The sequence below is a fragment of the Vidua macroura genome, chromosome 2 (assembly GCF_024509145.1).
Source record: "Vidua macroura isolate BioBank_ID:100142 chromosome 2, ASM2450914v1, whole genome shotgun sequence".
Classification (NCBI taxonomy): Eukaryota; Metazoa; Chordata; class Aves; order Passeriformes; family Viduidae; genus Vidua; species Vidua macroura.
In genome coordinates, this window is record NC_071572.1 from 3,899,345 (window position 1) to 3,912,616 (window position 13,272).

The window sequence follows — 13,272 nt, forward strand, 5'->3', positions numbered from 1 at the left end:
AGGTTGGACATTGGGGCTTGAAGCAACCTGGGATAGTGGAAGGTGTCCCTGCCCGTGTGTCACGATCCAATGAGGGACAGATGCCTCTGCCCTCATTAATGGACATTTTAGTGCTAATCAAAATCACTTGAATGTCTTTTACTTTGGTAACTGAGTTTGTCACAGCTCCCTCTGTGGGATACTTTCAGGAAAGGAATTTCAAAAAAGACCTGCTTGTTATGGAGATCATGTTAAATTCCCCTTGAGGATGATGAGATTTTTTTTTTTAAATACAGTCTTTATCTTATCAAATTACTTTACTTTTCACTTGGTTGTTTCAAATACAGCCCTGATTAAGAGGCAAATGAGACCATGGGATGGCAACAGATGGATTTTACTCAACAACACAGATTTTATTTCCCGAAAACTGTGACAAAGGGAGAGAGAAAGAAAGAAGAAACACCTGTCAGAGAGAAGAGGCACAGAGCAGGAGATAATCAACTGGAACTACATGAGCTGTAAAGGGCCCTGCCAGCCCCAACCACTGTAGAAGTTGTATGGACTCCAGAAGTGCATTCACAGCTGCTTTCAGCTGAGCAGGCCCTGGGCAGGACAGGGGAGCAGAGGGGGCAAGGCTTTAGCCACAGGGTCAGCTGCAAGTTCCCTCTGGTGGATGTCTTGCATGCAAACTAGAAGTGCAAATGGGGACAAGAGCCTTTGCAGCACCTTTACAGCCACAGCAAACCTGGGAAGGAGCAGCTCTTGCTCCTCACCCACACAAAATGGGCCTTTCTGAGCCAGCCTGGCTCCCTGGCTGTGCAAACCCAGGACATCCCTCTGGCTGCTCTGGCTGTCTCAAGACCCTGGCAGGGGGCTCAGAGACCTTGGCATGAAGTCAAACACACCTGTGGCTTCCATTTTAGCCCGTGGGAAAAACTGCCAGCTTTGTATGAGGAATTACAAGCCACAGGGGTTTGAGTAGTGTGATAGGTGAATTAACACAGGGTGAAAAACTAGAATTTTGGGGTTTTAAAATAAGGAGTTCAAGGGGACAAGATGGAGGGATCTGGGTGTGTCCTGAACTTCTTGCCCTCCATGTCTTGCTGTGATGGTGACACTTTTCTATTGGTTTAAGGTAGAGACACACTGTCTAACATAAATGATAGATATTGGCACGTTATTGTAAACACAGTACACGTAGTTTTTAGTATAAAATGGTAACACCACCTCAAGGGGGTGGGAGTCTGTCACAGACTGACCTGCTAGACAGACCGCAGCTCCTTGGGAAAGCATGTTATAGATAAGAGAAAATAAACGACCTTGAGAAGCCGACCCTACGCATTCCGACTTCTTCTTTGGCTGCGTGGGCTGGGAAGCGAGGACTTCTGCATTCTCGGGGTCACCTCGACCACCAGACCCCCGAGACCTGGCCACGGGCAGCATCAGAGCAGGGCTCTGGTGGCTTCGCTGTGGCAGCTGCACAGCCCTGCTGCAAAGGGTTTCCCAGCACAGCTCTCTCGCAGCCGGGCTCAACCTGCGCCATCAGTTTGCCTGCAGAGAGCAGCCACAGCCCTGCCCTGCCGGGAACTCTCCCGCTGCCGCTGGGGCTGAGCACTCGCTGCTCACAGGGCACTCCGTGTATTTTCACTGGCTGTGAAAATACATCGGCACCTCTAAGAGACAGCAAATGGAATCTGGGCACTCTGTTCTTGTGCCTTACAAACTCTATTAGAAAATGCACAGATTCTTCAGTAATTGGAACTGTTCTGTCTTTCTTTGGTTATTTTCTGTGAAATTATAATGTATCATAATTACAACACATTGTATATTCATGTTTTTATATCATAGACTGTAATATACAATATGTAATAAAAAGTTTCCTAGTTTTACTTATTCATTAAATTTTATTTTCATTTTTGTATTCTTAAATTATTATTCTTTTTCTTCTTCTCCTTGTTCTAACTACTCCTCTTCTTTGCTATTTTAACTCCACTTCTATGTTTCTAAATTCTTATTCATATTCCTGTTACTCTCCTTCTATGTATTTTTCTTATTCTTATTACTCTTCTTCTATTTCTAAATTCTTATGACTATTCTTATATGTATTTTTAAATTATTCTTGTTTTCTCTGTCTTCTTAAGTCTTCATCTTTGTGGTCTTCATCTGCTTTGTCATTGTCTTCAGAGTCTCTGTCTTTATTGTCTTCATCTTCTACGTCTTTGAGTGGTTTATGCTTGGAGTCAGTTCCAGGAGCCTCTGCTTTGTGCTGAAGAAATGGTTGCTGTACGTTCCAGGCCCGGGGCCAGGTGTGTGTGGGGCCAGGGAACTGGGGAGCTTTGGGCTCTTTGGGTGGGCATTTTCCAAGCCTCACTGCCCAGGTGTCCGTGGCTCTGCCTTGTTTGGTTTTGCTTTGGCTTGCTTGGCTTTGTTGGCCCATCCAAAAGCTTTTTCCTTCCCTGGCTTGGAAAAGCTGCAGCAGCAATCTTTCAGCCCCTTGAGATGAACCGAACAGCTGCTGCTCTGACACCACAGGAGTGGGACCAGCAGGAGTGGGGCCATCTCATTCCAGCCGCAAGTCTCGGGGAGCCGAGGCGAGCAGAGAAAGCACAGCCAGAGATTCCAGCCGAGCTGCTTCCTCTGCCGTAGAGAGGAGGTCAATGCCAGAGAGACACCAGAGGTTTTTTCCCCATCTCCTTCATCTTCTTTGTCTTCATCATCTTTGTCTTCTTCTTCATCTTCTTCCTTGTCTGTTTTACTCCTCAGTCTGTGTCCTCACCGGGGCTGGAATAGCCCCTGCAGTGCCCGCAGTGCCTGCCTGAAGCAGGAGGGACATTTCCTGGGGGCAGCTGGCTGCCTGTGGAGGGTCTGGGCTCCCAGCTGGGCAGACGAGAGGCTGGGGGGGCTGTGCGGGGCACACATCTGATGCTGTTGAGGCAGGGACAGAAATGAAGAGACTCGGTTCAGAAGGCAAAGAATAATCTTTATTAACAAGTAGCGTTCCTTTTTTATAGCCAGGATCGCTAAGGTGAAATAGGATTGGTCTCAAAGTGAAAACCTTTCACGCTGTTGGTGCACTATGAATAACACACTATGGTAGAACATATCTATAAACAATATGAACAGAAAGAGATAATTGTTTTTATTCCTTCTCCTAACTTTCCCAGCCTAGGCCTGGGAGAATTCTCTCTCTTTTCTCTCTAAATAAACTAAGAATATCTACAGGCACCCAGCTCTCTGTCCCTGCCTCTAGCTTCTTGAAGGGAAGAGAAGCCACATGTCCCACAAGGGCTTGGCATTTCAGGGGCATGAGCCAGGCATAGAGTGGCCGTGGGCCACACAGCTCTGGTTCCTGCTCTCAACCCAGGCCTCACGAAGGACAGGCACTGGGAGCCCATCTGCTGCAAAAACTCTCCATTTTTGCTCTTTGTCTTCTTCTGGGGGCAGCTCTAGGATGCTCACCTCATCCCACTCTTCCTCCTCTGGGGCCAAGGGCTTAGTCCAGATGCCATGGCTGCTCTTGTCTTCACAGTTCTCCTGCACGAGCTCCTTATAGCTATCATCTTCTGAACTGGATTGTCCTGAGGGTCTGCTGCCATTCCCTCTCGCCATGTCTTGGCCAGTGCAGGCTTCCCTTTGGGAAAGGTCTTGGCCAATGTATTCTTCCCCGTTGGAATGTTCTGCACAGCTGATGGCATCTCCTCCTAACAGCCCTTGCTCAGTGTATTCTTCCCAGTCTGAGAGGTCTTGGGAGCTGCTGACTTCCGTCAGGGACAGCTCTTGCTCAGGGAAGTATTCTTCCCAGTCACAGCGTTCATGGTAACTTGTGACTTCTCCCTGGGACGGATCTTCCTCTATGCGCTCTTCCCAGTCAGAGAGCTCTTCCTGGGACGGCTCCTGCTTGGGGCACTCTTGCCCCTGGGACACTTCTTGGGAGTCGTTCATTTCTCCATGGGACACCTCTGCCTGTTCCTTATTTTCCCACTGGGAAAGCTCTGGCTCGATGTCATCTTCCCACTCTTTGTCCTCCCCAGTCAAGGTCCCCTCCTCGCTCTCTTGCACTGCCCACACGGATGCTGATGCTGCCCCCTCCTCCTGCTGCTCCCTGGGGGCCTGGGCACCCAGCTGGGCAAGCGAGGGGCTAGAGGAGCTGTGTGGGGCAGGCACTGGCCCTTGGCTGCATGGCTCCTGTGCTGGGCGCTCAACAGAAGCCTCACAAGGGGCAAGCTCCGGGATCCCCTGTCCCAAAGAAATTCTCACTGTGTGTCCTGTGACAGACACCCGGGACAGCTCTGGATCTCTCACCAGGAAAGGCTCCAGCTCATCCAAGAATTGCCACCATTTCATTTCCTCGCTGGAGTCCTCCTTCCTCTCCCCCCCTGCCTGCACTGACCCCACTGCTGCCTCCCCCTGCTGCTCCCTGGGGGCCTGGGCACTCAGCTGGGCAGGCAAGGGGCTGGGGGTGCTGTGCGGGGAAAGCACTGAGCTCTCTTCCTTTTTGGATGTGACTACTGATTCTTTTACAGCCAACCCCTGTTGAAGGGCAGTCAGCTGCTGCTTCAGTGCCTGGATCTCCTGCAGCACCTGGCTCAGGATCTCCCTGTTGATGTTCTGGCCCGTGGGACTCTGTGGGGCAGGAGAGGTGCTGGACAGGGCAGCCACTGCCTCTGCTGCCACCGCTGTGCCCTCGGGGCTGGGAGAGCTGGGCTGTGTTTCTTCTACAGCCATTTGTTGTTGGAGGGCATACTCTTCCTCCAGCTTCTGCCTCAGTACGAAGAACACTATCAGTGCCAGGATCAGGGACACCTTCTCAGTGATGTTCTGATGCTGGCACGGCGAAGACTTGCTGCTGGCTGGGGTGTTGGAGGGGACACTGGTTGGGGTCTGTGTCCATGGTGATGGCAACTCCTCACTGAAGAGAGAAGGAGCTGCTGCCTTTACCTCCTCAGGAGTGAGAGGCTTGGGCGGCTCTTCCTTCTCATCAGCTCCAGCTGGGGCAGCAGCTGCCGGCTCGGCCTCTGTGGGACTGCCTGGGGCAGGGGAGGCAGTGGGCAGGGCAGGTGCTGCCTCTGCTGCCACTGCTGTGCCCTCAGAGCTGGGAGAGCTGGGCTGTGTATCTTCTACAGCTATCTGTTGCTGGAGGGCATACTCTTCCTCCAGCTTCTCCATCAGTTTGTAGATGTCCATCAGTCCCTGGATCAGGATCTCCTCAGGGATGTTCTGATGCTGGCATGGTGAAGACTGGCTACTGGTCGGGCTGTTGGAGGGGACACTGGATGAGCTCTGTGTGCCTGGTGATAGCAGCTCCTCACTGAAGAGAGAAGGAGCTGATGCCTTTACCTCCTCAGGAGTGAGAGGCTTGGGCAGATCTTCCTTCTCATCAGCTCCAGCCAGGGCAGCAGCTGCCGGCTCGGCCTCTGTGGGACTGCCTGGGAGAGGGGAGGCGCTGGGCAGGGGAGGTTCTGCCTCCTCCATGCCTATAGGGCTGGGAGAGCTGGGCTGTGTTTCTTCTACAGCCATCTGTTGTTGGAGGACATACTCTTCCTCCAGCTTCTCCATCAGTTTGTAGATGTCCATCAGTCCCTGGATCAGGATCTCCTCAGGGATGTTCTGATGCTGGCATGGTGAAGACTGGCTACTGGTCGGGCTGTTGGAGGGGACACTGGATGAGCTCTGTGTCCCTGGTGATGGCAGCTCCTCACTGAAGAGAGAAGGAGCGGATGCCTTTACCTCCTCAGGAGTGAGAGGCTTGGGCGGCTCTTCCTTTTCATCAGCTCCATCCGGGGCAGCAGCTGCCGGCTCGGCCTCTGTGGGACTCTGTGGGGCAGGGGAGGCAGTGGGCAGGGCAGGTGCTGCCTCTGCTGCCACTGCTGTGCCCTCAGGGCTGGGAGAGCTGGGTCCCACCCAGCAACAAGGCTGGTGCTCATTCAGTGGTTGAAAGGGTCTGTCCCAGATTTTAGAGCTGATATCCTTTCTCCATTGGGACAGCTCCTGAATGATCACATGCTCCTCCCGTTGCGACAGCTTTTGGTCGTTAATATCTGGCCATTGGGGAAGCTCTTGGGCTCTGGCGTCTGGTCCTTGCAACGGCTCTTTATCATGGCTGTCTCTCACTTGGTACAATTCTGATTCTCTGCTATCTTTCCATTGAGATATGTGGGAGCAGACATCTTGTTCCCATGGTGAGAGTTCTGCATACCTCTTACCTTCCCTCTGGGAAAGCTTTTGGACATCGTCCCATTGAGAGATGTGGGAGTGCACATCTTCACATGGTACGAGGTCTTGGTACCTCTCACCTTCCCTCTGATCCAGCTCTTGCATACTGTCCCATTGGGAATCTTTTGAAACACTCACATCTCTCCATAAGCACAACTCATGGGATCTCTCGTCTTCTTCCCATCCCAACTCCTGCTGCCCACTCCCATCTATTTCCCATTGGTGTATCTCTTGGGCTGTGACAAGTTCTTCCCATTCACACACCTCTTTGTCTATCTGACTGTCTTCTCCCCACGGGTACAGCTCCCAGACTCTGACAGTTTCTATCCTTTCATAGAGCTCTTCATGTGTCTCATTGCTGTACTGGGAAACATCTTGAACTCTCACACATACCTGGCATCGGTACAGCTCTCGGCTCCTCCTGGCTTCCTGATGGGAAATTTCTTCAACTGTCAGTACTTGCTGTCGGTCCCTCTCTCTCACTGTCACCTCTTCCCACTGGGAAAGCTCCTCGTCACTATCACCTTCCCTCTGGGAAAGTTTGCAGTCCATTTCAGCAAAGAGTCTCTCCTCCTCCTCAGTCTCTGTCAGTGGTAGAACTGACCTGCCCACTGGGGGCTTCCAGCCAGCTGGGTCAGGGGCTGGGGGACCGGGAGTTGGAGTTGGCTTTGTCCTTGTCGCTGTTGTCTGTCGCTATCGGCGTCGGGCGCAGACAGAGCCAGGGAGCTGCTTCCTCCTCAGAGAGCGGCTCTCCTGGGACTGGGCACCCCAGGGCTCTGCGCCCCTTGGACACCCTCAGCCCGGGCGGGGCTCCCTGATGTCACAGGGGTCTCTGGCCACCACCACGTCCCACATCACAGAGGGCCGTGACACCCTGTGCCCTTTGTGTCACAAAGGGCCACCCCCGGCACCCCAACAGCAGCGGGGCAGACAGGAACTGGCTCGGAGCAGCCCCCGGCCTGGTGGCCTTGTGGGCCCTGCTGTGCCCCGAGCCCTGGCAGACTTTGGCCACGCTGGCACACGACAGCCCCGGCCCCGCACTGCAGAGCCCTGGCTTTGCCGGCTGCGCTGCCCAGGCCACGAGGAATTTGCCGCACGGACGGGCCGGGACTTGCGGGCAGCGGCTCCAGGAGCCGCGGGAGCCCGGGGAGCAGGGCTGTCCCTCAGGGCTCTGCCTGGGCACCGGGGCTCGTCCCCGCCTGTAGCAGCGACACCCAGGGGCACCGAGCGCGGCCTCGGAGCCTTTGCAGGGCACGGGAAGCTGAGCGGGGCAGGGGCAGCGCGCAAGGACGGGGCCATGCACGGGCACCGGGCCGAGCTGGAGAAGCGGCACCGCCAGAGCCTCGTGCGCTCCCGCAGGGCCGGGGCCCGGCTGCTGCCCCCGGCCCGGGGCAGGGCCCGAGGCAGCGACTCCTGCGGCTCTGCCCTGGCCTCTGCGGCGCCCCGGGCACAGAGGCCGGGCCGGGGCTCGCTCCCTGCTGCCAGCAGGGCGCTGCCGAGATCTCCCTGCCCGCCGGGGAGTGACCTCAACTCCCGCTGGCTTTGCCCCAGCTGGGCATGAGAGCACGGGAAAGACTCGTGTTTGTCGGGAAAGTCTGGTGTTTTTCATCCCCCTCCTCACAACCTCCAGGTTTCAGGTGTTCCGGCGCTGCCGCCCGGTGGCCATCGCTGGTACCGCACCAGCCCCGCGCCCGGCCGGAACCCCCGCGGATCCCGGGAAATCGCCGCGGATCCCGGGAAAAATTTTGGGAATCCCCAACTCTGCGGAATCATCGGGGACCCGGGGCATGCCCCGCTCACATCAGAGCACAAGAAAGCGCAATTAAACAGAACTGTTCAAAGTTTGTCCCTAAGACTGCCCTAATGGCATAAAAAATTTTAAAAGTATGGGGAGAGAGGCACAAATGAGGACACACAACCCCATTCCTGCCTCCAGAACTCTTTGCGCACCTCCCATGGGAAGGTTTGGAGGCTGCACAGGACTGGTCTCCCTGAAGAGCCAGGTCTGAGTGCCACAGGTACATGTCTGTACAGACAGGTGATGTCTCTAAGTACCAAAACATCCTGAAACACCAAGTTCCTGGCAGTCATAATGCTCTGGAATGGCAACTGGACCCTACAGGACAGGCAACTCCAGGGTCCTTCCATGGAGTAACTAATTCCATTGGGGTAATTAGTGTATCTTTTTTGTCCGATCAAGTAGACATCAGCAGTGCTGAGCTGACTTTGGACTCAACGATCTTAAAGGTCTCTTCCAACCTGATTTCTATGAATTTATGATGGGATATGTGAGGGCTCCTAAATACAGTCCATGCATTCTTTGTGGTCACCCGCACCTTCTCTGAAACAGGAAAGTTTTCCTGCTTGAGAAGCCTCGATGGTGCATCTAATCTAAATTCATTCCTGAGTCCTCGGGAAAGGCAACAGAGGTGGCAAATGCTCACAAAACACAGCTGTGCAGTTTACAGCTTCACTTTGGTCTTGGTAGAATATATAATCTAAATTTTGTTCCACCCCTTTAGTACCTGGAAACTGAGGAGTTTTCCTAATTCTTCCTCTTTGTTCTAAATTCCCCCAACTACCCCCTGCAAGTTCTCCATTAACCATCTTTGGTATTTCATCTTCTCTGTGATTTAATTAATGACAAAATTTGTATGCAAGAATTCAAAGACCTGATCCTGGTTTCTGCAAATATTCAGTCTCAGACTCTAAAAAATTATATTTCTGTTGTTTGCAGGAAGAAGAAGAAGATAATCTGCTCTTGTTAGGACATGACCTCCAGGATTTGTCTTCACATACAGACAAAGAAATATTTTAGACACCAATTCTGCTGCCCACTTCTTTGCCTTTCTTTATTTTTTTAACCTTTATCAATATATTCTGTCCTGATATTTCCAACCAACCTTATGATGCTTCTTTTGCTGTCTTGTTCTTGATTTATCATTCCATATTAGAGAGAAATAATTTTTCAATGCAAGTTCATGGTGACCCCCACTTAATCTTTGCCTGCATTCTGCATTATCACTTGAAAACATCAAACTAAATCTAACAAAGATGTTTTAGAGCTCTGAAATCCCTTCTTGTCACTGCTTCAATAGAATGGAAGCACTCAGTCATCCTAAATGGGGTTGTGCTGAGTTACATCATTCTTAAATAATTATTCTTGTATTTGAGAAATACAAGAGATGTTTTAGTGTGACAAAGGAGTCAATCAGGCAAGAATGACTTTCGAAAGCTTTTCTGGAGTGGGTGGGTGGTTGGAAAGAAAGGAAAATAATCAAATATAATCAAAATAATAAAAAATAATCAAACTTTTAGGTGTGCATATCTCTTGAAGGCATCCTTGCCCAATCCATATCTCCAAACCTTCAATTCCTGACTTCAGCCTCAGTGGAGAATTTCCACTCCTCATCTTTCAGGTACATTATCAATCTCTCCTGTACATTATTGATTTAATTTACAAAGACAGGGCTAAAATGATGACTGATGATCCAACACTCTTGAAAATATTTCTTCTACTAATGAAAACATCACAAAATTTTTGCCTCAGTAACTATAGCATGAAGCTGTAAAAGGGAAAAGCAGCAATTGCTACCAGAAAACAAACAAACAAAAAGGACAACAAATGAAAATAAATCTTCCTGTGGAAGATTAAACAAACCACGATAAAAAATTCCATCAGGCAGTTTCAATTTATGAATTGCGTTTTACAGCACAAACTTGGTGGGGAATGAGCAGCGACGGGGACTGCTGAGATTGTTCCTTACCTGACTTGTTCTTGCACTCGATGTCGTAGCCGGTGATGGGGCTGTTGCCATCGAAGCCCATGGTCCACCTGAGGGCGATGCTCCGAGCTCTCACCTCCCGGATCTCTATCTCAGGGGGGTCAGGGGGTTCTGGGCAAACACACACACAGAGCTCTGCTCAGAACACACCCCATCCTCCTAACAGGGGCACAGCAAACAGCGAGGCACTGGCTCAGCCTTCCTGGCATTTCTCTGGGTGCTCATGGGGACCTGTGGTAAGTACATTTCTCTCTCTCTTAAGATTTTTTATTGAGGTTCACAGAGAGAAATGAAAGAGAAAACAATTTCTATTTCTGCTCCTTGTTTTTCTCTTGTGGAATGTGTTTGGAGAATTGTTTACCCAGAGTGAGCACTTGATTGGACCATGGTGGATTGTTTGGGCCTGATGGCCAATTGGATCCACCTGTGTCTGGACTCTGGAGAACAGGGTCACGAGTTGTGAGTTAGTTAGACATGATAGTTAGAGAAAATAGCATGTAGTATTTAGTATCCTCTTTTATATAGTATATTAATGTATTATAACATAATTATAATAAAGAAATCATTCAGCCTTCTGAAATGGAGTCAGACATCAGCATTCTTCCCATTGGGTTTGACGACATCTACAACAGGGACCCTGATCCTGTTAATCACCTGCTGGAAGTATCAGCACTTTTCAGCTTGGTGTCACTGGTGTAATCGTGAATACTGGCTCCTCTCAGCTGCATTTCCTTAAAATCACTCCAGCTTGGACTTTCATCCCAGGAAAGATGTTTTACCTCGAGCAGCACATTTCCCTGATCACTGATACTATCTGATACTGCTATCAGTGATTTTACTCAAAAAGTGATTGTAGAAATATGAGTACTAAACTCAAAAGTGCTAAATTTGGTGGGGAGAGAGAGTAAAATTTCTTTCTCTTTGAGTGTGTTTAAAAGATTAATAACAGAATAATTTGATGAAATCACCCTAAAAGCTTTTTCTACCTCTAAAGTTAATGCTATAAATAACCAGCACCTAGACCCATTCTGATGTCCATTTAAATTGTCATGGCAGCTTAGATGAGCAGTGGTGGAACTGGGAACCTGTCCCCAGCCTCCACCTGAATTTTTCAACAGGGCTGCCTTAGGCATCGTCTGGAATCTGCTGCTACTTGGGATCAAGGGCAGGGAGAGAGAAACCTGCAAGTTGTAGGCATTTGTTGTGTGCAGGCTCAGAGAGGCACAGGAGGAGCCAGCACCACATGGAGCAGTGGCCAGTGGCTCAGTCCTGCCTGTGCCTGCATCTCAAATATTGTCACCTCTCCAGGATTTGCTGTTTGTGCCCTGTGGCTGAGGAACCCCAGCCCCAGGCAACATAAATTCCTAGAATTTGGATCGTTCAAACTGCTCACAATTTATTTTGATTGATTAAACTTGAAATATTTTGCTTTAAGTTCCACCGTAGGTTTAACATTTCTCTAGAGATGAAGTGAGATCACTTTTGCTTTATTTCAGACCTGGGTTTGAAGCACATTTGAGGAAGAGCAACCTATTCTTCCTCAGTCTTCCATATCCACAGTCCTCGGTAGTTTTAAGTATCTTTGGCAATTGTGAACTACTGTATTTAAGAAAAAATTCTAATTAATTTGTACAGATCTCGAAGGACTCAAGCTTATCTTTTATTTTTATATAATCTTGTGATGCTGGAAAATGAAAGACTGAGAACCTTAATGCAGCTCCTCATTTCTTTGACAATGAGAAACACATTTAATTAGGAATCAGAACCTCCCTCCCATCAGCAGATTTCTACACTTCCTGTCCTACAATAGCTGTGGGTTTTTTTCCTTGTGTTGTCCTCTCCCTACCTTGCACAGTGAGCTGAATTATTCCACGATCCTCCCCGTAAGAATTGATGGCGTGGCAGGAGAAGAAGCCAGAATCTTCACGCACAGTTGGCAGAATCTATAGGAGGTTGGAAAAGAGGTGATGGATTGAACAGCACGCAGAGAAAATAAACCAACAGCTTGTCTGTGTGGCGCAAGAAAAATCGCGCAGACTGTTCTCCTTGACAGCAATAAATAGATATTGCAGGTTACACACATACAATTGCATAGGAAAGCTTCCAAAATACTGAGATTATCAAAGCCAGCAGCACCTGGGCTGAAGACACAGGCTACCAGCTCGACATGTGTAGTCAGGAGCTGGAGCTCCACCTATTCCTGCAGCTTCTCCTTAGGAGCCTTGTTTCCAGTTCCTCACAAGTTTGCCAAGTATTTAAGTGTTGGCTGAAATTTGCCATACAAAATGGTGCCTCCTGCTGCCTCCAAATTTTTCCGGCTATTTCTGAAAATAACTCAAGTGGCTGAAGTCTGCATGGAGGAAATAAAGGTTCAAAAACTGGTGGTGAGCCCTGTAGCGTTTAGCATGCTGCCTCATAATAAAGTTTTGTGTGGTCTTTCTTTTCAATTTGTTGTTTAGCAGCAAGGAAAATTATATATAATATTTACAAACATGATCATAATGATATTTTTCTACAGGACCACTGCTTCATTCAAGGTACAAGAAAGAAAGAATTTTTTTTAAATGAGCAGATATTTGAAATACCATTTCCTTCTCATTGTTCAGTGTGCTGCTCCACAATTTATTTACTGCTCACTGTTCAAACTGTGCCCTGAATACAGACATTCATTTTCTCACAGCATTTTCCTCTGAATTCACCCATTGCAGAAACACGAGTGAATTTATTTTCATCAGCCCTGACACCATGAAGAGCATTGCCACCATTTCATGTAGGGAATTAAAGAAGCAGATGTATGATAACGTTTGTGGCTGCTTGACAAGTTGCCACATATTAGCTGAGCCATGGAAACTCCACGTGCTCTTTATTCCTCAGCAAAACCCAGGTGATGTGAGCACAACTCCCAGTCACCACTGGTTAAGATAAATGAATTAATTTCCCACTTGCTGCAAGGAAATTGGAGAGTTATCATCTGAGATGTGGCAACGTGTCAAGCTGTGTTCACTTGCACGTGTGGCTGAGCTTGGAGACAGGGAAACAAAAATTTCCAGAGCCCAATTTGAGACACGTAGGGCCTTCCTTCCCCTCCCTCAGCATCCTGAGCAATAAATAGCCTTTCATGTGTTCATAACAGCTTCCACTGAGTTCAGCTGCAGCCAGGAGGGCTTAGTACTTCTGCAAATCAGACCCCAAGGGCTCAAGGCGAATGCCCAGAAAACAAAGAACACACAATTATTGGCCACCTGTGAAAAGTTTGGTCTCAAAGATCAGCTTTGCACCACACAGTGTGGTTCAT

General features: G+C 49.4%; 2 protein-coding genes and 1 long non-coding RNA gene across 5 annotated transcripts in view; 1 reads left to right on the forward strand and 2 right to left on the reverse strand.

Annotated features, from left to right (window-relative positions):
* DSCAM (DS cell adhesion molecule) overlaps nt 1–13,272 on the reverse strand; it is a 446,151-nt gene that overhangs the window by 98,698 nt on the left and 334,181 nt on the right. Inside the window, exons 13-14 of the mRNA XM_053969848.1 lie at nt 11,824–11,920; nt 9,960–10,088 (exon numbers count right to left, since the gene is read on the reverse strand). Of these exons, the coding sequence (XP_053825823.1) occupies nt 9,960–10,088; nt 11,824–11,920 (226 nt within the window). The remainder of the gene's footprint in view (nt 1–9,959; nt 10,089–11,823; nt 11,921–13,272) is intronic.
* On the reverse strand, nt 2,681–10,311 carry LOC128803191 (uncharacterized). Of its 3 annotated transcripts, none has more exons than XM_053969850.1 (3): nt 10,209–10,311; nt 3,439–3,995; nt 2,681–2,904 (listed from the first exon to the last, which is right to left on the reverse strand). In XM_053969850.1, the coding sequence occupies exons 2-3, from the start codon at nt 3,919–3,921 to the stop codon at nt 2,752–2,754; spliced, it is 636 nt and encodes a 211-aa protein (XP_053825825.1). In that variant the 5' UTR covers nt 3,922–3,995; nt 10,209–10,311; the 3' UTR covers nt 2,681–2,751. The 3 variants fall into 3 exon arrangements, with proteins under 3 accessions (XP_053825825.1, XP_053825826.1, XP_053825824.1); XM_053969851.1 differs by lacking the exon at nt 2,681–2,904 and adding an exon at nt 2,913–3,083; XM_053969849.1 differs by lacking the exon at nt 2,681–2,904 and having other exon boundaries at nt 3,094–3,995.
* Nucleotides 7,711–9,094, forward strand: LOC128803193 (uncharacterized). The gene is made up of 2 exons (XR_008435651.1): nt 7,711–8,210; nt 8,930–9,094. It is a non-coding gene; the product is annotated as an uncharacterized LOC128803193 (long non-coding RNA).

What these genes read in the sequence shown, in the direction of transcription:
- LOC128803191 (XM_053969849.1), bottom strand. Translation starts at nt 3,921, where the DNA reads ATGAACGACTCCCAAGAAGTGTCCCAGGGGCAAGAGTGCCCCAAGCAG.